This window comes from Portunus trituberculatus, chromosome 18, assembly GCF_017591435.1.
Source record: "Portunus trituberculatus isolate SZX2019 chromosome 18, ASM1759143v1, whole genome shotgun sequence".
In the NCBI taxonomy this organism is placed as follows: domain Eukaryota; kingdom Metazoa; phylum Arthropoda; class Malacostraca; order Decapoda; family Portunidae; genus Portunus; species Portunus trituberculatus.
This window is the reverse complement of record NC_059272.1, coordinates 1,058,090-1,077,500: the sequence shown is the minus strand read 5'-3', so window position 1 is coordinate 1,077,500 and position 19,411 is coordinate 1,058,090. Positions and strand designations below refer to the sequence as shown.

Sequence of the window (19,411 nt, the reverse complement as noted above, 5' to 3'; positions counted from 1 at the left end):
TGTTTACCTTAATCTTTACATTGCTTTTGATAGTTACAAGTGAGGAGGCCACACTACAATACTCTTATGACTTTACCCTTGAGTTCGATATCCCTGCAAAGTGAAACGCCTCACACTCCGTCCTCTCCTCCTTCTCTGCATCGCCGTTTAAAATATCAATATCAGACACTGCTATGTAGACAAACACCTCTCCTGCCATGGCACTGTGCAAGTCATCAGTGCCAGATTGAAACAGTACCGCTCGCTGCAAAAAAAAGACAAGACAAGACTAGGTGCGCCACAACAAGAAAGAGCGAGTCAAAATTTCCTCTTGCATTTCCTTACAACTTAACACCTTTCAGTACTGGGACGCATTTTTACCTTGCGTTTTGGGTGTGATTAGACGATTTCATTGACATTAGGAACGGTCTATGGAGGTCAGAAGATTAATAGCCACAGTCTTCACTATTTTAATCGCCCACATGAGTTTCTGAAGCTGTAAGAAATCACCAAATAGTAACAAGAGGGAATATGATAACGTGTCATGGTACTGAAGGGGTTAGCCATGCTTGAGATGATCTGAGACACCCTTAAGACGTACTCACGCCCCTTGGTAATTAGAAAAAATTATAAATGATAAAAGAAAGAAGAAAACTACTTAAGACAAGGCATACCGCAAGGAGGGAGGAGTCACTTATCTCCCTTGGCATTTCCTTACAACTTATCCTGTTTGAAATAATCTGAAGCACTCTTACGACGCATTCACGCCCTTAGTTAATTAGAAAAGAATGACAATAATGATAAAAGAAAGAAAATAAGATAAGACATGGCGTATCGCAAGGAGAAGCGTGTCAATATCCCCTCTTGCCTTTCTTTACAATATAAACTGCTTGAAATAATCTGAGGCACCCTTATGACATATTCACGCCCTTAGTTAGTTACAAAAATGATAATAATGATAAAAAGAAAGAAGACAAGGCGTATCACAAGGAGGAGCTAATCAATGCTTGAGATAATCTGAGGCACTCTTAAGACGCATTCGCGCCCCTTGTTAGTTAAAAAGAATGATGATAATGATAAAAGAAAGAAAATAAGATAAGACAAGGTGTACCGCAAGGAGAAGCGTGTCAATATCCCCTCTGGCATTTCCTTACAACTTAACCTGCTTGAGATGATCTGAGACACCCTTAAAAGACGCATTCACGCCCCTTCTTAGCTGGAAAAATTGATAAATGATGAAAGAAAAAAGAAAACAAGATAAGGCAAGGTGTTCCGCAAGGAGGGAAGAGTCACTTACCTCCCTTGGCATTTCCGTAAGATGATCTGAAGCGCGCCTGTGTGTTCTTGTCCCTCGTTAGTTCAAAAGAATAAAGGAAAGATCAAAACAAGGTGTGCCGCAGGGAGAGAAGAGACAGTACCTCCTTTGCCATTTCCTTACATTAAGTTAACCTTTCTGACAGAATTCGAGGCGTCTTTACGTGTTTGTGTCCATTGATAGCGAAAAATAAATAAATAAATAAAGGAAATAGAAGAGAAGACAGCACAAGGTGTACCGCAAGGAGGGAAGAGCCAGTATCTCCTTTGGTATTTCCTTACGTCATTTTAACCTGTTTGAGAGAATTTGAAGCGTTCTTTGAGAGCAAAAAAAAAAAAAAAAAAAAAAATGGAGAAAATAAGAGAAGATAGCATAAGGTGTACCGCAAGGAGGAAAGAGTCAGTACCTCCCTTGCCATTTCCTTACGTCAATCTGGAGAGAATTCGAAGCGGCCTTACGTGTTTGTGTCCCTCGATAGCGAGAAAAAAAAGAAAAGTAGATAAAATAAAAGAGAAGACAGAAGGTGTACCGCAAGGAGGGAAGAACCAGTATCTCCATTGCTATTTCCCTACGACTTAACGTGCAAGAAATGATCCGAGGCGTCCGTGTGTATTCAGATCCCTTCTTAGTGAGAAGATAATAAGGGAAGAGGAAGCCATTAATACTTGATAGATAGTCACCACACGCCACGCTGAAGAAACCATAAGGAAACACAGCAAAGGCTCACTAATACCTAAGAGACAGGTGTGTGTGTGTGTGTGTGTGTGTGTGTGTGTGTGTGTGTGTGTGTGTGTGTGTGTGTGTGTGTTATCAACTGCACGCACACACACTCCCTTCCTCATGAACTCCAGTGAACTCTCTCTCTCTCTCTCTCTCTCTCTCTCTCTCTCTCTCTCGGCCATATTCAGAAACGCCTTGTTCTCTCACTTCGACAATTTTTCAAGGCCACAGAGACGAGTAGCAGAGTTTTCAAGACAGTTTTCCTTATGATAAACTAAAAAATCTTGCCAATCTATCTCCAGAACCATAAAAATACTCTTAAAAACATGACCATCTTCAACTAAAGTCTTTGGGAAGTGGTGATGGTGAGAGAGCAAACGTTTCTGAATACTGGTTGTCTTTGTCTTGACGTGGGACTCGGGGAAAACACAGGTCACGCTGCACTAATAAGCACATACCTGACTAAGCAAAAACGTGGTAAACTCCCTCCGCTTACTCGTGTATCCTTTGCAGTGAAGACTCGGCTGTAAACATGAGCAGAGAAACACAGGCTTGCTTCTTCTTCCGTCATGGGATGGGAAAGGTTAAGCTAGGATTCTATGCTATAATTTTATTCATTTTTCTTTCTTTTTTAATGTAAGACGCGTTCTGGTTAGGTGACACAAAAGACGGTGGTATAAAAGGTAAAAGATTTAGAAAAGACTCACTAAAGATGTTACCTTCAAAAAGGGAATTGTTTAAAGAGAATATTGAAAGGAATACGAGTGTCTGGCTGGCAAAGGGCAACACAAAGACGATACGAAAATATAAAGAAAGAATGAATGAAAAGTTCCACTAAAGAAAATGATCAAAGAAAAAGAATACTAAAAAGAATATGAGTTTCTGGCTGGCAAACGACGAAAGAAAAATGACGATGGGAAACGAAAGAAAGAATTAATGAAAGAAAGAAAGAAAGAATGAATGAATGAAAAAGAATACGAGGCTCTAGCTGGTAAAGGACGAACGAAAAATGACAATGGAAAAAGAAAGAAAGAATGAATGAAAAAAAGAATGAATAAATGAAAAAGTTCCACTGAAAATACTAGTCCCCAAAAGAAAATGATCTACGAAAAAAAAGACTATTAAAAACAATGCGAGGTTCTGGATGGCAAAGGACAAAAAGAGACGATGATAGGAAACGAAAGAAAAAGTGAATGAAAGAAAGAAAGAATGAATAAAAAGCTCAAATGAAGATAGTAGTTCCAAAAAGAGGATTATCTAAAAAAAAAAAAAAGAGATTAATTAAAAAGAATACGAGTTTTTGGATGGCAAAGGACAAAAGAAAAAAAAAGACGATAGGAAACGAAAGAAAGAATGAATGAAAGAAAGAAAGAATAAATAAAAAGATCTCCAATGAAGATACTTGTCCCAAAAAGAAAATAATCAAAGAGAAAATATATCAAAAACAATACGAGGTTCTGGCTGGCAAAGGACAACAACAACAAAAAATAAAAATAAATAAATAAATAAATAAATAAAAGACCATGAACGATCTAAAAAGAATATTAAAAAATGACGAAGTGTTGGATAGACGAGGGTAACGAAAAGACGGAGAAAATAAAATCGAGTAGAAAAAAAAAAAAAGAAAGTAAAGGCGCCTACACTACTTCCAAGGGCCCTAATTGACGTTATGCATCACTCAAGATTTTAAGACATTTATCGCTTTTCTTTTTAGCGGCGCCGACACTACTTCAAAAGGCCTCAATTGACGTTATACATCATCTAAGAGGAAGATTTCAAGACATTTATCCCTTTTTTAGCTAACTCTTTCGGACCTGCACGGGGACTGGCAAGATAGTGGGCCTTTTTTTTATCGTTATATGTCGCCCTTGACCAGCTTTCCCCTCTTACATTATAAAAGAAAGAGAAAAATACGTGTTTTTAAGGACATTTTTACGATTTCAGTGGGTGATTAACTCCTTCAATACTGGGACGCAGTTTTACCTTGAGATTTATGCGTGATTCGACCATTTTATTGACATTAGGAAAGGTCTATGGTGGTCAGAAGATTAATGGCCACAGTCTTCACTATTTCAATCTCCCACGTGACTTTCTGAAGCTGTATAGAATCACTAAATAGTAACCAGAAGGAATATGGAAACGCGTCATGGTACTAAAGGAATTAACCCCTTCAGTACTGGGACGTATTTTTACCTTGAGTTTTGGCTGTGATTAGACCATTTTATTGACATTAGGAAGAGTTTATGGAGGTCAGAAGATTAATGGCCACAATCTTCACTATTTCAATCCATCACATGAGTTTCTGAAGCTGTATAAAATCACCAAATAGTAAAGCAAAAAAAATATGGAAACGTGTCCTGGTGTCTACATTTCTGAAAGGATAAACACTCTTGAAAATCTGGCTACTCATTTCTGTGGCCTTTTGAAAACTTAGATTATCGTGGCATGAGAGAGTAAATGTTGAATACGGGCCTCAGTGTTTTAATTTTTCATGTAAGAGAGGAAAGCTGACCAAGGGTAATAAAGAGTTTAAGAAAGGCCCACTTAGAATGCCAGTTCCCGTGCAGGTTCGCGAGAGTTAGCCAGAAGAAAGGGATACATGGCTTCTAAAGATTTCACACATTCGCCTTAGTACTCTGAATTGTCGCTTGTCGCAGTGAGAAAGCCCCTTCAGTACTGGGATGCATTTTTACCATGTTTAGACTATTTTTATTGACATTAGGAAGGGTCTATGGAGGTCAGAAGGTTAACGGTCAGAATCTTCACTGTTTTGATCCCCCACATGAGTTTCTGAAGCTGTATAAAATCACTAAATAGTAACCAGAGTGAATATGTGAACGCGTCGTGGTACTGAAGGGGTTAATGGGAGTGCAAGGCGTGAGAAAAAAGGCAATCACTTAAAAAAAAGAAAAAAGAAAAGAGAAAAAAAACATGAGAAAGCAGTTTTCCTCTCGGTTAGGGGAAGAACAGTGAGTCATTTAGTGCTTTTGACCTCTTCTTGCCTTCCTCCTCGCTTCCCTCCACCTGCCTCCCTCCCCACCTCCCTTCCACCTCTCTCCCACTTCCTCCATCTCCCTTCTACCTTCCTTCCACCTCCCTCCACTACCCTTCCATCTCCTTCCACCTCCCTTCCACCTCCTCCCAGCTCCCTTCCACCTCCTTCCACCTCCCTTCCACCTCTTTCCACCTCCCTCCACCTACCTTCCTCTTCTCTCCCACTTCCTCCACCTGCCTCCCTCCCCATCTCCCTTCCACCTCCTTCCACTTCTCTCCACCTCCCTTCCACCTCCCTTCCATCTCCTTCCAGCTCTCTCCCACTTCCTCCACCTCCCCACCTCCCTCCCTCCATCTCTCACCACCTCCTCCCACCTCCTTCTATCTCCTTCCACCTCCCTCCCTTCCCACCTCCCTCCATCTCCCTTCCACCTCTCTCCACCTCCCTTCCACATCTCTCCATTTCCTCTACCTCCCTTTTATCTCCCTCCCATACGCTCCACCTCCCTTCCATCATTATTAATCTATTACCAGTATTCTGAAACGCTTTGCTCTCTCACCATCACTGCTTTCCAAAGGCTCCAGTTGAAGATACTCGTGTTTTCAAGAGTGTTTCTATGGTTCTGGTGATAGACTGGCAAGATTTGTAGTTTATTAACCCCTTAAATACTGGGACATAATTTTGCCTTCAGATTTGTGTACGATAAGACCATTTTATTGTCATTAGGAAGGATCTATGGGGATCAGAAGACTAATGGCCACAGTCTTCACTATTTTAAACCCTCCCACATGAGTTTCTAAAGCTGTATAGAGTCACCATATAGTAACTTTAATGAATATGGAAACGCGTCATGGTATTGAATGGGTTAAAAGGAAAAGCTGACTTGAAAACCTGGCTAGTTGTCTCTGTGGTCTTGGAAAATTGTCGTGGTGAGAGGGAAGGCGTATGAACCGACAAGACAAGGACCTTCCAAGACTTTTCTATTGTCTGCCTTTATATTCCCTCCGTACCTCACTCGCACTCAGAAACCCTTTGCTCTCTTGCACCACGAGTACTTTCAAATGCCACAGAGATGGTCAGCTGGATTCTCAAAAGCCCTCCACCTGTGAATAATGCAGATATCTTGTTAACTCCCTCAGTACTAGGACGCATTTCTTACCTTGAGTTTTGGATGTGATTCGACAATTTTATTGACATTTAAGAAGAGTCTATGGAGGTCAGAAGATATATAGCCAGACTCTTCACTATTTTAATCCCCACATAAGTTTCTGAAGCTGTACAAAATCAACAAATAGTAAGCAGAATGAATAAGAAAACGCATCATGGTACTGAAGGAGTTAATCTGTCAGTAGAACCACAAAAAAACACTCTCATAAAGCACTATAACTTCAACTAGACCCTTCTGAAAGCCAGTGAAGGTTCGACGTAGAAGTGGTTAGTCAGAATAATACGCACAGCTGCTCAGAAAAGTATTATTAGATGTTACCAGTGCGAACCGGTCCCATGCGCTTACCGGGGAGAGCAGGTTGGGGCAGGTGTGGAGTTGGGAGAAGGGTCTGTATTCTGAAACGCTTTGCTCTCTCACCATCACTGCTTTCCAAAGGCTCCAGTTGAAAATACTCGTGTTTTTTAAGAGTATTTTTTAGGGTTCTGGTGATGGACTGGCATGATTTCTAGTTTATTTAAAGGAGAAACTGTCTTGAAAACCTGGTTAGTTGAGTCTGTGGCCTTGGAAAATTGTCGTTGTGAGAGGGGAAGGCGTTTCTGAATATGTGCTTTAGTGAGAGAGAGAGAGAGAGAGAGAGAGAGAGAGAGAGAGAGAGAGAGAGAGAGAGAGAGGAAGAAGGATAAGCAAGGAAGGAAGAAAGTAACCAGTAAAAACATGAAGAAGAAGAAGAAATGATGAGAGAGAGAGAGAGAGAGAGAGAGAGAGAGAGAGAGAGAGAGGGCAGTCATGGGAATCTCACATCTTGATCGTAAAGTGTCTTGAGTTCACTGTACTTATTGGCAATGCATCAACAGCCAAGCCTCGCCCAGTGTTGGTTCCTTTCGTGTCAGAGGCTGTACTGTACTTTGCTCTCAAAGGAAACTCGACTCGATCCCCTCACACACACACACACACACACACACACACACACACACACACACACGTTCACCACTATCCCCTCCAAAAAAACCTGCAGTGCTACATAAGAAAGGTTTTATAAAGGTATTAATGTATTTGAAAGGTTTTAGGAAAGTTTTATAGGGTTTGATTGGACAGGAAGAGGATCGAAGAGTATTTAGGATGCGTGTAGAGGATTTAGGAAAGGTTAAAAGTATTAGTTTGGACCGGAAAAGCATTTATTCTTTACTCTTATCAAGGTGTGTGTGTGTGTGTGTGTGTGTGTGTGACTATCCCTCTCTTTCTTTCCTTCCTATCTTTCTCCCTTCCTATCTTTCTCTCCTGTCTTTCCTCTCTTCTCTTCTTCTCTCTTCTCTTACTTCCATTTTCTCCTTCATCTCTCCTTTACTCTCTCTTTCCTCCTTCATACATTGCTCTTCCTGCACTTTTCTTCCTTTTCTCTCTCTCTCTCTCTCTCTCTCTCTCTCTCTCTCTCTCTCTCTCTCTCTCTCTCTCAAGTTACGTTTTTGTCTCTTCTTGAATCTTTAATGAAGGAGAGAGGTGGCCGCCCTGAGAGAGAGAGAGAGAGAGAGAGAGAGAGAGAGAGAGAGAGAGCAGTAATGTAATGTAATAGTAGTGTTAGTCGACGATTTGGAATATAAAGTCGATGTTATGATGGACTGACAATATTTGGAAAAAAAAAATAGTATAAGAATAATAGGAGTAAGAAAAGGAAACTAAAAATGTAGAAATAGATATAGAAAAGTGTGGTGGTTTTTATGCAAGAAGGGAAGCTGACGGAGGGCGACAAAAATAATAAAAAAAAAAAGGCCCACTTGATTGGCAGTCCCTTTTAATAAAACAAGAGTTAGCCAAAGTTGAGGGACAAATGTCTTGAAACCTCCCTCTTAAAAGAAGTCAAGTCGTAGAGAGATGGAAATACAGAAGCAGGCAGGGAGTTTCAGAGTTTACCAGTGCGTGTGTGTGTGTGTGTGTGTGTGGAAGGGCGTGTCAGGTGAGCCCACTAATGATTGAACGGTTCTCCCTAGGTATGGTCAACTGGTTCGCGGTTCATCCCACCTCCATGAACAACACCAACACTCTCATCTCTGGGGACAACAAGGGCTACGCGTCCCAGCTCTTCGAGGAGGTCATGAACCCCGGGGCCATGCCAGGAAAGGTCAGAACACTCGGCTCTCCACCACCACCACCACCTCCACTACCACCACCACCACCACCACCACTACCACCATCACCACCATCACCACCACTACTACCACTACTACTATCGCCACTACCACCACGATCACCACTTCCCGACCTCACCTCACCTCACTTCACCTGACTTGTATTGTTATTAGTGCTGTCTGTTGTTGTTGTTGTTGTTGTTGTTGTTGTTGTTGTTATTGTTGTTTTGGGGTTTTTGTTCTTCTCCTTTGTTTCCATCTTCATCTTCATCTTTTTTTCTCCTCCTCCTCCTCCTCCTCCTCCTTCTTCTTCTTCTTCTTCTTCTTCTTCTTCTTCTTCTTCTTCTTCTTCTTCTTCTTGTTTGTTTCCATCTTCATCTTCATCTTTTTTCTCCTCCTCCTCCTCCTCCTCCTCCTCCTCCTCCTCCTCCTCCTCCTCCTCCTCTTCCTCCTCCTCCTCCTCCTCCTCCTCTTCCTCCTCCTTCTTCTCCTTCTTCATCTTCTCTCCCTTTACTTCTTCCTCCACCACTACCACCACCATCACAGTTGCCTCACCTCACCTCACCTGACCTCACCTATCATTGCTGTCTGTCACTTGCACTTATTACGAATTCACCAGGTTTTTCTTTCCTTCCTCTTATCACTACTACCATCCCCACCACCACCACCACCACCACCACCACCGCCACCGCCATTGACTGCCTGACCTAAGCTACCCCTTCATTGCTGTCATTAACTCTCAGCCATTAAGCGTTCACCACATGACAGCTTTCAGGGTGCTCTCTCTTTCTCCTCACTTGTGCTAATCTTCGTCTATTGTGGCTTCAAACGACTTGCTTTCTTTTCCTTCCTTCGCTTTTTTTTTTTTTTTTTGTTGTTTTCCTTTGATCGTCTTGTCCTTCAGTTCTTTTTCTCCTTCTCCTTCTCCTCTTCCTGGTTTCTCTGTTTTGGGGGCGACAGGGTGATGGGGAGTGGGGTATTGGCTCGCTTTTTACCTTTTTTTCCTTTCTCTTTCTCTCTCTCTCTCTCTCTCTCTCTCTCTCTCCTCTTATCCTCTCTCTCTATCTTTCTCTCTCTCTCTCTCTCTCTCTCTCTCTCTCTTCTTCTTCTTGTTCTTGTTGTTGTTGTTGTTGTTGTTGTTGTTGTTGTTGTTGTTGTTGTTGTTGTTGTTATTGTTGTTATTCTTCGTCTTTATCTTCGTCTTCATCTTCATATCTCTCTCTCTCTCTCTCTCTCTTACTAGGTTGCCACTCTGTACACTCCATCATCCAGCCTCATAATCTCTTTCTGTCTAAGAAAATTTTTCGTCCTCTGTGTCATTCAAACATGTGACTTTCTTTCTCCTTCTTGGAAAAATAAATTCGTCAACGCTTTCATTTTATCTCTATTTCTCTCCTCCTTTCTTTTCATTTTACTAGGTTACCACTCTGTCCACTTCGCCATTCCACTTGCGAGCATTTCATCCGGTGTGTCATTCAAATAAGTGGAATTTTCTTTGCGACAGGGTAAGTTTGTCGCAGCCTTCGCCCAATCCAACTGCGGAGACGTGAGCCCGAACATCCAAGGCGCCCGCTGCATCGACACCGGGCTGCCCTGCGACCTGGCCACCTCCACCTGCGACGGGAAGGTTCAGAACTGCATCGCTTCAGGACCCGGCAAGGACATGATGGAGAGCACGAAGATCATCGGCACCAGGCAGTTCGCTAAGGCCGTGGTAACTTGGGACAACTGGGATGCTTTTGACTCTAACCTTATCTAACCTAACCTAACTTTACCTCACCCTTCTTAACCTAACCAAGCCGCCGTGGTACAGTGGAACCATGCGTGCTTTGGGGTGCGAGGGGTCTTCAAGCGCACGGGTTCGAATCCTGTCCACGGTCCGAGTGTAGGTTGGGATTTCTCACTCGGGGCAACGGTTTCCTAGCGGGTGAGATGTGAGATAGGAGGTACCCCATAAAAGTATCCCATTTAGCCCAGAAATTCCCGTGAAAAGCCCACATGGTACTGAAGGAGTTGAGAGGAGAAACAGTCTCGAGAATTCGGCTAATCAAATAGTTGGTGTGTTTCATGAAGGGACTGACTCGTGTAGGCCTAATCACTTTTCCAACCTCCTTTTTTTTTCACTTACGTATACCATGTGGGCTTTTCACAGGAATTTGTGGGCTAAAGGGGATATTTTTTTTTTGGACACCCCACGGATCCCTCTGTCCCCAAATTTGGCACGCATGGTTCCACTGGATCACTTTACTGTATTTTTATGTTCCTATTTGAAGCATTTTAAACTCTACTGAGTTGATTACTTACATTTCTATGCATATTTTTCCCTCGCCGTATCAGATCCATGCTAAACTACCACAAGAATCATAAAAGCACCCTTGATAATCCTTAATAACGATTCAAATTGAGCCTGCAGAAAAATTTTCGAGATTTTACGCCATTAGAAACTATCAATATAATCATAGAAACATCCTATTAAAATCTTGATAATAATTCTACTTGAGCCTGTAAGAAATAGTCGACATTTTACCCTGAAACGTTAAAAAAGAAGAAAAAAATTCACGTTGTTTGTCAGTGTTCGGTGCTTCGTGTGTTGGTTCATGGACGCGACTCAACCACTAGAGTCTGTTTGTTCTGAAGTGGCCGCTGGGTCTCGGTCTGAGGAAGTGAACAATTGGGTTACAGTTCAGAATATAGTGTAGCTTATTGATATAATTCATTTCATGTGTATGATACTTATTTTCTGTTGATCAGCACAATTATCACAGGGAAGATATGACAACAGGTAATTTCATCCTAGACCGAGACCCAGTGACCAGTTAAGAGCAGACAGACTGTAGGTGACTTATTGTTGTGTTTGCAGGAGCTGTACAGCGACCCTAACGCGATGAGGGTGTCGGGGCCCGTGCACTACGCTCAGCAGTTCATAGACATGTCCAACTACAGAGTGAATCTGAAAGACGGCACGGAGGTAAGCCTCCAGCCACACACACACACACACACACACACACACACACACACACACACACACACACACACACATTGCCTAATCATGAACAACTCGCCAGTAATGTTCTGTCATATTCCATTCATGTGACTTACTCTCGCCAAGAATTTTCGTTGTTCTGGTATTATTGGAATCAGTCAGATAGTCATGAGTGTTGGTTGTGATGGCCGGCGTTACTTAATTTGTTAGTCAGTCAAAAGTATTTATTGGCATAGTGTTGTTATTCTGATCAGCCAGCCAGTCAGTCAAGGATCCACGTTGTTATGGCGTCGTAACTCAGCCAGTCAATCAGCTAGTCAAGTCAGTCAATCAGTAAGTTAATTAACCTCTCTCAGACTTTTCGTAATTATAGCTCCGTTACACTTGTCAGTCATTCAGTCTTTCCCAGTCATCGGTGTAGCGACGCAAACAAACTAACCATTCAGTTCATTTGTCCCAGAGTCTTTCTTTTCTCTCCAGTGAGCTTTCCTGAGTCACATCATTGCAAGTAGTAGGTTTTCTTGGGCTGCATCCATGAACCTTCTCTTCCCCTCTCTCCCGTATCCTCCTCCCAACACACTCCTCGTCTCTTGTGACACTTCCACCTCAGTTACACCATTGCAGGCATGTATTCTTTCACTACACCATGAGATACACCTCCAGCATCCTCCTTTCCACACACTCCTTGCCCTTCCTCTCTGCCCAAATTCAAGGCCTTCATGGTCATCAATCCTAAAGACTTGCCAGTCACTCCACCTCCCCCGGGTACCACATCGAACACTGGGGGCAAGCAAAGGGTGGTGGAAGGAGCGAAGAGGGAAAAATGAAGAGATATGAGGGTCTAGGATAAGAGGGGCAGGCAGAGAGTAGTAGAAGGAGAAGGAAGGAGAGAAGAACGTAGAGATAAGGTATAGCATCAGAGGGACAGGCAAAGAGTGGTTGAAAGAGAAGGAAGAAGGAAGAATGTACAGAAATATGAAGGTGAAGAATAAGAGAGACAGGCAAAGGGTGATGAAAGAGAAGGAAAGAGAATAATGTACAGAAATATGAAGGTGTAGCATAAGAGAGAGACAGGCAAAGTAGTGGAAAGAGAAGGAAAAAGAAAAGGATGTACAGAAATATGAAGGTGAAATAAGAGAGACAAGCAAAGGGTGATGGAAGGAGAAGGAAAGAGAGAATAATGTTCAGAGATATGAATATGAAAGTGTGGCATAAGAGAGGCAGGCAGAGGGTAGTCAAAGAAGGGAAGAGGAAAGAATGTCGAGAGATATGAAGGCGTAGCATAAGAGAGTCGCCTCGGCCTCTCTCTTTGCAGGTGTTCACGTGTTTGCCAGCGCTGGGTTACAGTTTCGCCGCGGGCACCATCGACGGTCCAGGCGCCTTTGACTTCACGCAGGGCACCACGGAGGGCAACCCCTTCTGGGACATCGTGAGCGGCCTGCTGCACAAGCCATCGGAGGAACAGGTCGCCTGCCACGCCCCCAAACCCATCCTGCTGGACACTGGCGAGGTGAGCAAACTCCACCACCATCACCACCACTTCCTCCTCCTCCTCCTCCTCCTCCTCCTCCTCCTCTAGCGAATTCCACCACCACCACAACCTCTACTCCCTCCTCTTCCTCCTCCTCCTCTTCCACCACCACCATTTTCTCCTCCTCCTTCTCTTCCTCCTTCTTTAGCGAACTCCACCACCACCACCACCTCCACTTCCTCCTACTCCTACTCCTCCTCCTCCTCTAGCGAACTCCACCACCACCACCACCTCCACTTCCTCCTCCTCCTACTCCTCCTCCTTTAGCGAGCTGCACCACCACCACCATCACTACTTCCTCCTCCTCCTTCTCCTCCTCCTCCTCCTCCACCCTTGTTAACTAGTAGTTCTGCTATCCTCCAATTCTCCTCTCCTTCTCCCTTAAGCAAAAATGAGTGAATGTGATAAATGAATGAATGAATAAATAAATAAATAAATAAATAAATAAGTGAATAAACAAATGATATTGATGAAAAAACGTTATGATGATCTACTTCTTTTAATCGAGGCAAACTCTCACACGCATTACTGTAATACACACACTAAGAATATAAAAACAATGAGTAAAAACAACGAACAATATTCAAACTTTACACACAGAACTTGCTTTCATCGACGCAAAAAACTCGTGTGACTGTCGTGAGGTGCGTACAACAGGCGACAAAGTTAACATGGGAATAAAAGAAAAAAGGGAAAAAAGGCATGTAACAATAAAAAAAAAATAGACGTGAATGATACTGTTTAATTAAGAGAAAAGGTTAAGATTGACGATAAATCCTGTGCTTGTGATACGTGCGATAAAGTCAACACGGAATTTAAAAAAGAATAAGATAAAAAGGTGTGACTAATTTACCAGGAGAACAGGTTAAGTTTCCGGCACCGCAGACAATTACCTCAACCTTCACATTCCAAAACGAGGCAGTGTGAGGGAGCTGGGAGTGGGAAGCGTCACGCCCCGCGCCCCCAGGGTCACACCGGGCCCTGTATTTGGAAACGCTCTGGTCTCTCAACACCGTGACTATTTTTCAAGGCCACAGAGATGATTAGCCAGATTCTCTACATTTATTCTCCTTATAATAATGTTGAAATCTTGTCAATCTGCCTATAAATCCATAAAAAGTCATTGAAAACTCTTGTAAAAATGGACCATATTCAGAAACGCTTTGGTCTTTCACCTCGACTGCTTTCCAAGGTCACGAAGATGATTAGCCGGGTTCTCAAGACTGTTCTCTCCCTTTGATGAAGTAGAAACCTTGCTAATCTGTCACTGGAACCTTAAAACTTACACTTAGAAACTCGTGTCACTTACCAGTACCATGACACGTATTCACATCTATTCTGCTTACTATTTGGTGATTTTATACATCAGAAACTCAGGTGGGGATTAAAATAGTGAAAACTCTGGCTATTAATCTTCTGACCTCCATAGACCCTTCCTGATATAAATAAAATCATCTTATCACACTCAAAACTCATGGTAAAAATGCATCCCAGTACTGAAGGAGTTGAAATTCAAAAGCCTTTAGAGAAGAGTCAGGGCGCGGCAGGGAAGTGTTTCAGAATATACTCCAAGGCGGAATGGTGATCCGTGTGTCTGTACTGCAGCTCAACAAGCCCTACCCGTGGCATCCCCGCATCATGGACACGCAGATGGGGCTCGTGGGACAGCTGGCCATCCTTCCTGTGCCCGGAGAGTTCACCACCATGTGCGGCAGACGCTTCAGGGAAAAGGTACTGGCGGGGATGTTGGAGTTTAGGGGTCTGGTTGAGTTGAGGTGCTGGTGGTGGTGTTAGCTGGGAATGTAGTCTCCGGAAACGCCACTCCCTCACTTGCCTGGCTTCCCTTTTGGCTTCTTTCCCTTTCAGCTGCTTCAGGGAAAAGGTACTGGCGGGGATGTGGGATTTGGTTGGCAGTCTGGTTTGGAGTCTGGAGTGCTGGTTGAGGTGTTGGTTGGGAGTGTAGCCTTTGAAACACCACTCTCTCATTTGCCTGGTTTCCCTTTTTACTTCTTTCTCTTTCATCCGCTTCAGAAAAAAAAAAAAAATGCTGACGGAGATTTGGGAGTTTGGGAGTCTGGTTGGGTTGAGGTGTTAGTTGAGGTGTTGGTCGGTAGTATAAGCTTTGAAATGCTACTCCCTCGCTTTCCTATGTCCCCTTTTGGCTTCTTTCTCTTTCAGCTGCTTCAGAGAAAAGGTATTGACGGGGATGTGGGACTTTGGTTGGGAGTCTGGTTGAGTTGAGGTGCTAGTTGAGGTGTTGGTTGAGAAATTAGCCTCTGAAACGCTACTCCTTCGTTTGCTTGGGTCCCATTTTTGTGTCCTTCTCTTTCAGCTCTTCAGGGAAAAGATACTGACGGGAATGTGGAAGTTTGAGAGTCTGGAATTGGGTTGAAGTATAGGTAGAGGTGTTAGTTGGGAATGTAGCTGTTTAAACACCACTTCCTCACTTACCTGGTTCCCCTTTTTACTTCCTTCTCTTTCAGCCGCTTCAGAAAAAAAGATTCTGACGGGGATGTGGAAGTTTGAGAGTCTGGTTGGGTTGAGGTGTTGGTTATGAGTGTAGCCTCCGAAACGCCACTCCCTAACTTGCCTGCGTCCTTTGTTTCTTTCTCTTTCAGCAGTTTCAAAGAAAAAACAAACTTACTGAAGGGGATGTGGGATTCAACTGAGTTAGACTGTGGTGTTGGATGTGCCTGGAGCCTCTGAAATAGAACTCTCTCTCTCTCTCTCTCTCTCTCTCTCTCTCTCTCTCTCTCTCTCTCTCTCTCTCTCTCTCTCTCTCTCTCTCTCTCTCTCTCTCTTATTTGCATCTTCTGTTTTCTTTTCTCTCCTTCAGGTGCTCGAGGGGAAAGGTAGAAGGTATACTGTACATGGCAAGGATATACGATTCTGGTTCTTCTTTCGTTTTTTGTGTGTGTTCCTGCTTTGTCTATTCCTTTCTGTCTTGTATGTAATGCATCTTTCTTAGTGATTTCCACACTTAATCAGTTTTGCCGTCATTCCATCCCTCCATCTTGCTTTCTGTGTTCCTCTCGGTCTTCTTCCTTCAACTGCTTTTCTCCAGGGCCTGTTAATCGTCTGGTATTCTCTTCTCTTCTCTCTACTCACGGTGCTCCCTCATGAAAGGTTGCATCGGTGCTGGCGGCGGCCGGTATGGAAGACGTGGTTCCAGTGTTGGCGGGTCTGTCCAACGAGTACTCCCACTACATCACCACGTGGGAAGAGTATCAGATGCAGCGCTACGAGGCCGCCTCCACCATCTTCGGCCCCCACACTTGCGCCGCTTACATACAGCAATATGTCCACTTGGCCCAGTCTATCCTTAATGTGAGTGCCTTGAAGTTTTGTTGGGATAGTGTGGCGATGCTTTGAGTCATTCATTCAGTCAGTCCTTATCTTCCTGGGGTGAGTGATGAACTAACGAATAACGAGAGCAAGATATCAACTCGTGACTTGCGCACATATGTTATTGTCACGGTGCATTTAACCAGCTTCATCAGCCAGTTAGTCAGTCCTTTTTTCTGGTGTGTGTGATGAATCAACGAATAGCGAGAGCGGCAGACACCCACTCGTGACTCAGGTGAAGGTAGCCATCGAAGTGCCCGTTCATTCGAGTCACAAGGATGAGCTCTGAGTGTTTACATGCCAGGTTGTTGCCCTCTATATCTCTTTGTCTTCCTCTCCCTCTCTTTCGATGCGTCCCTGCGTTACTCCAGCAGTATGTCCCATGAATGACACTTACTTACTTTGTGGCAGGGTACAGAGATGCCACCGGGCCGGTCACCTCCCGACTTGAGCAGCAGTGTGCTCTCCTTGCTGCCTGGCGTGCTGTTTGACAGGGCGCCCTTGTTCTCTGACTTCGGGGACGTGGTGGCGCAGCCCTACCCCTTGGCCTACACCGGAGAGACTGTCACGGCCAAGTTTGTGAGTCTACATGTTGTCTTTTGGTAGGATTCACTTTATCCTTCACCATCATCATTATTATCTTCATCTTCATCATCATTATAATCTCTCTCTTGATACCTTTCTTTACGTCATCCTTCATTAAAACCACTTAATTCAACATCATCATCGTCTTCATTATTATTACCACTCACCTCTTCCTTCACTCCATCCCTTGTCGTCACCATCATTACCACCAACACCCTCCTAATCTTCACTCGTCAGTCAGTCAATCGGCCATCACTTCCAAGTCAACTTAAAACCTAACCTCTTACTCTCTCTCAATCTTTTGCCTAGCCTGCCTTTACGCAAATCATTCATATTTACAGCCTGGGGATTAAGAAGGGACACCCACAACAGTAAACACATTTATCTATGCGTCCTGTACACACCCAGAGCCTAATTATCACACTCCGCCACAGTATCACTCACTCCAATGTGTATGAAGGCCGATATTCAGAGATACTTTGTTTTCCAAGGCCACTGAGATTACTGGCAGGGTTTTCAAGAGTGTTTCTCCAGTTAATAATGTAAAAATCTTGTCAATCTGCCTCTAGAACCGTAAAAACACCTTAAAAACTCGTAAATTTAAATAAAAACCTTTTGAAAAAGTGAAGGTGAAGCACAGAAGAGTTTAAGAATACAAGCGTAATGAGCACATCACCAAGAACCTCCCGTCACATCCTGGTCCTGTGGTGACGAATGCTTGCAATGCTTCACAGGTGTCAGGCCATCCCAGGAACGACGTGCAGTTGGATAAGACTTTCCTGACGGTGGAGAGACTTGTGAACTCATCAGACGTGTGGGAGATAGTGGCCACTGATGCTAATTGGGAAACCAGGTGCGTATGGCTGTCGCTACATAAAGAAACCGTGTATTTTGTGTACAGCTCCAGCATAATTATTACATTTTCTCTCTTACCATGACTATTTCCAAGGATCGCAGAGATGATACGTTGTGTTCGCGAGTGTTTATCCTGTTAGAAAATGTAGAAATCTTGTTAAGCTGTCACTAAAACCATTAAGAAAGACATCTTTAAAAACCTGTGTGTCATCAACTCGAGCCTTTTGAAAGTAGCAGGAATACGATCAGAAGTTATTAAAAATACAGAGACTGATTAAAGTTACGTAATATCCCACTCTCTCATACATAGCCCTTTTATTCTCGTTAACCCCTTTAAAACCAGTACGGTTTTTTTTTTCATATTCTGGTTACTATTTGGTGATTCTGTACAGCTTCAGAAACTTGCATGAGGATTAAAATTAGTGAAGACTCTGACTATTAATCTTCTAACCACCATAGACCCTTCCTGATGTCAATAAAATCGTCTAATCCGACCCAAAACTCAAGATAAAAATGGGTCCCAATACTGAAGGGTAATCTGTTACTATAAGTTTTAAAATAATCATTGAAAATCCAAGTGACTTATTACAATATGGTCCCCTGTGTCTAACTCGGCAGAATCCTCAGACAAATGGATCATGCAAATATCTTTCTTTTTATGTAGGAGGGGAAAGCTGGCTAAAGGCAACAAAAAGATAAAAAAAAAAGGTCCACTTAGTTGCCAGTCCCCTTGTAGGTCCGATAGAGTTAGCCAAAAGAAAGAGATAAATAGTCCTGTAGCCTATCACTCTCCTTTCCCTCCCGTGGCCGCAGGTTCATCTGGGATCGCGTGTCGCTGCTACTAGGGACAAGCCTGGCCACCGTGAAGTGGGACATCCCGCACGACACGCCGGAGGGCACCTACAGAATCACACACTCAGGGCATTATAAGAGCTTCCTCTTCGGCGTCTATCCCTATTCCGGCGTCACGGAGTCCTTCCAGGTACGACGCAAGGTTCTCTCTCTCTCTCTCTCTCTCTCTCTCTCTCTCTCTCTCTCTCTCTCTCTCTCTCTCTCTCTCTTCCTTCCTATATGTATTTTTTTTTTTATCTTCTCTTTTTCTGTTCCTTTATTTTTCTTATTGGTGTATTTGTATATAGCTAGATATAGACTCCTATCTATATACGCAAGTGAAAGTAAATAGTAAGAAGTTAGCCAATCTTTGACCATAACTGTAGCACTAGTCTATATCTTGTTTACTGTGGAGAGAATCCTTGTTTCTGTAGCCTGCTAGCCGAGCACAAGTATGCAGCTTGTATTCAGAAACAGTTTGCTCTCTTACCACGACTATTTTCGAAAGCCACAGAGATGATCAGTTGGGTTTGCAAGTGTTTCTCCTGTTAATAATGTAGAAATATTGCTAATCTGTCACTTGTACCATTAAACATTACTTAAAAACTCGTGTAACTTCAACTGGAGCCTTTTGACAGTAGTGGAGATGAGGTTGTGTGTTTCAAAGTATGATGTACATCAAGCAACATCTCACACTATTTATAATTACTGCGCTGCCTCCACACAGGTGATGGCGCGGCCTGACACGACACTGCTTGAGTATGCGGAGGTACCTCAGCAAAGCAACTCAGGGTCTGCTCTCCACAAGCCCTGGCTCAGCTTCGGCTTTTAAGCTGGCGAGACCTTCCTTGTAAACTTCACGCACCGATGTGGGTGTGTACGTACATTATCTCTCTCTCTCTCTCTCTCTCTCTCTCTCTCTCTCTCTCTCTCTCTCTCTGAATTTTACACAAACGTTCACAAATAAAATTGTTGAATAAA

General features: G+C 43.3%; 1 protein-coding gene across 1 annotated transcript in view; it reads left to right on the top strand.

The window, feature by feature from the left end:
- LOC123505890 (neutral ceramidase-like) overlaps positions 1–19,411 on the top strand; it is a 98,066-nt gene extending 78,655 nt beyond the window's left edge. Inside the window, exons 6-15 of the mRNA XM_045257730.1 lie at positions 8,163–8,293; positions 9,805–10,014; positions 11,161–11,268; positions 12,599–12,793; positions 14,420–14,545; positions 15,941–16,141; positions 16,571–16,738; positions 17,479–17,597; positions 18,413–18,581; positions 19,158–19,411. Coding sequence (XP_045113665.1) covers positions 8,163–8,293; positions 9,805–10,014; positions 11,161–11,268; positions 12,599–12,793; positions 14,420–14,545; positions 15,941–16,141; positions 16,571–16,738; positions 17,479–17,597; positions 18,413–18,581; positions 19,158–19,262 — 1,532 coding nt within the window. The 3' untranslated portion in view covers positions 19,263–19,411. The remainder of the gene's footprint in view (positions 1–8,162; positions 8,294–9,804; positions 10,015–11,160; positions 11,269–12,598; positions 12,794–14,419; positions 14,546–15,940; positions 16,142–16,570; positions 16,739–17,478; positions 17,598–18,412; positions 18,582–19,157) is intronic.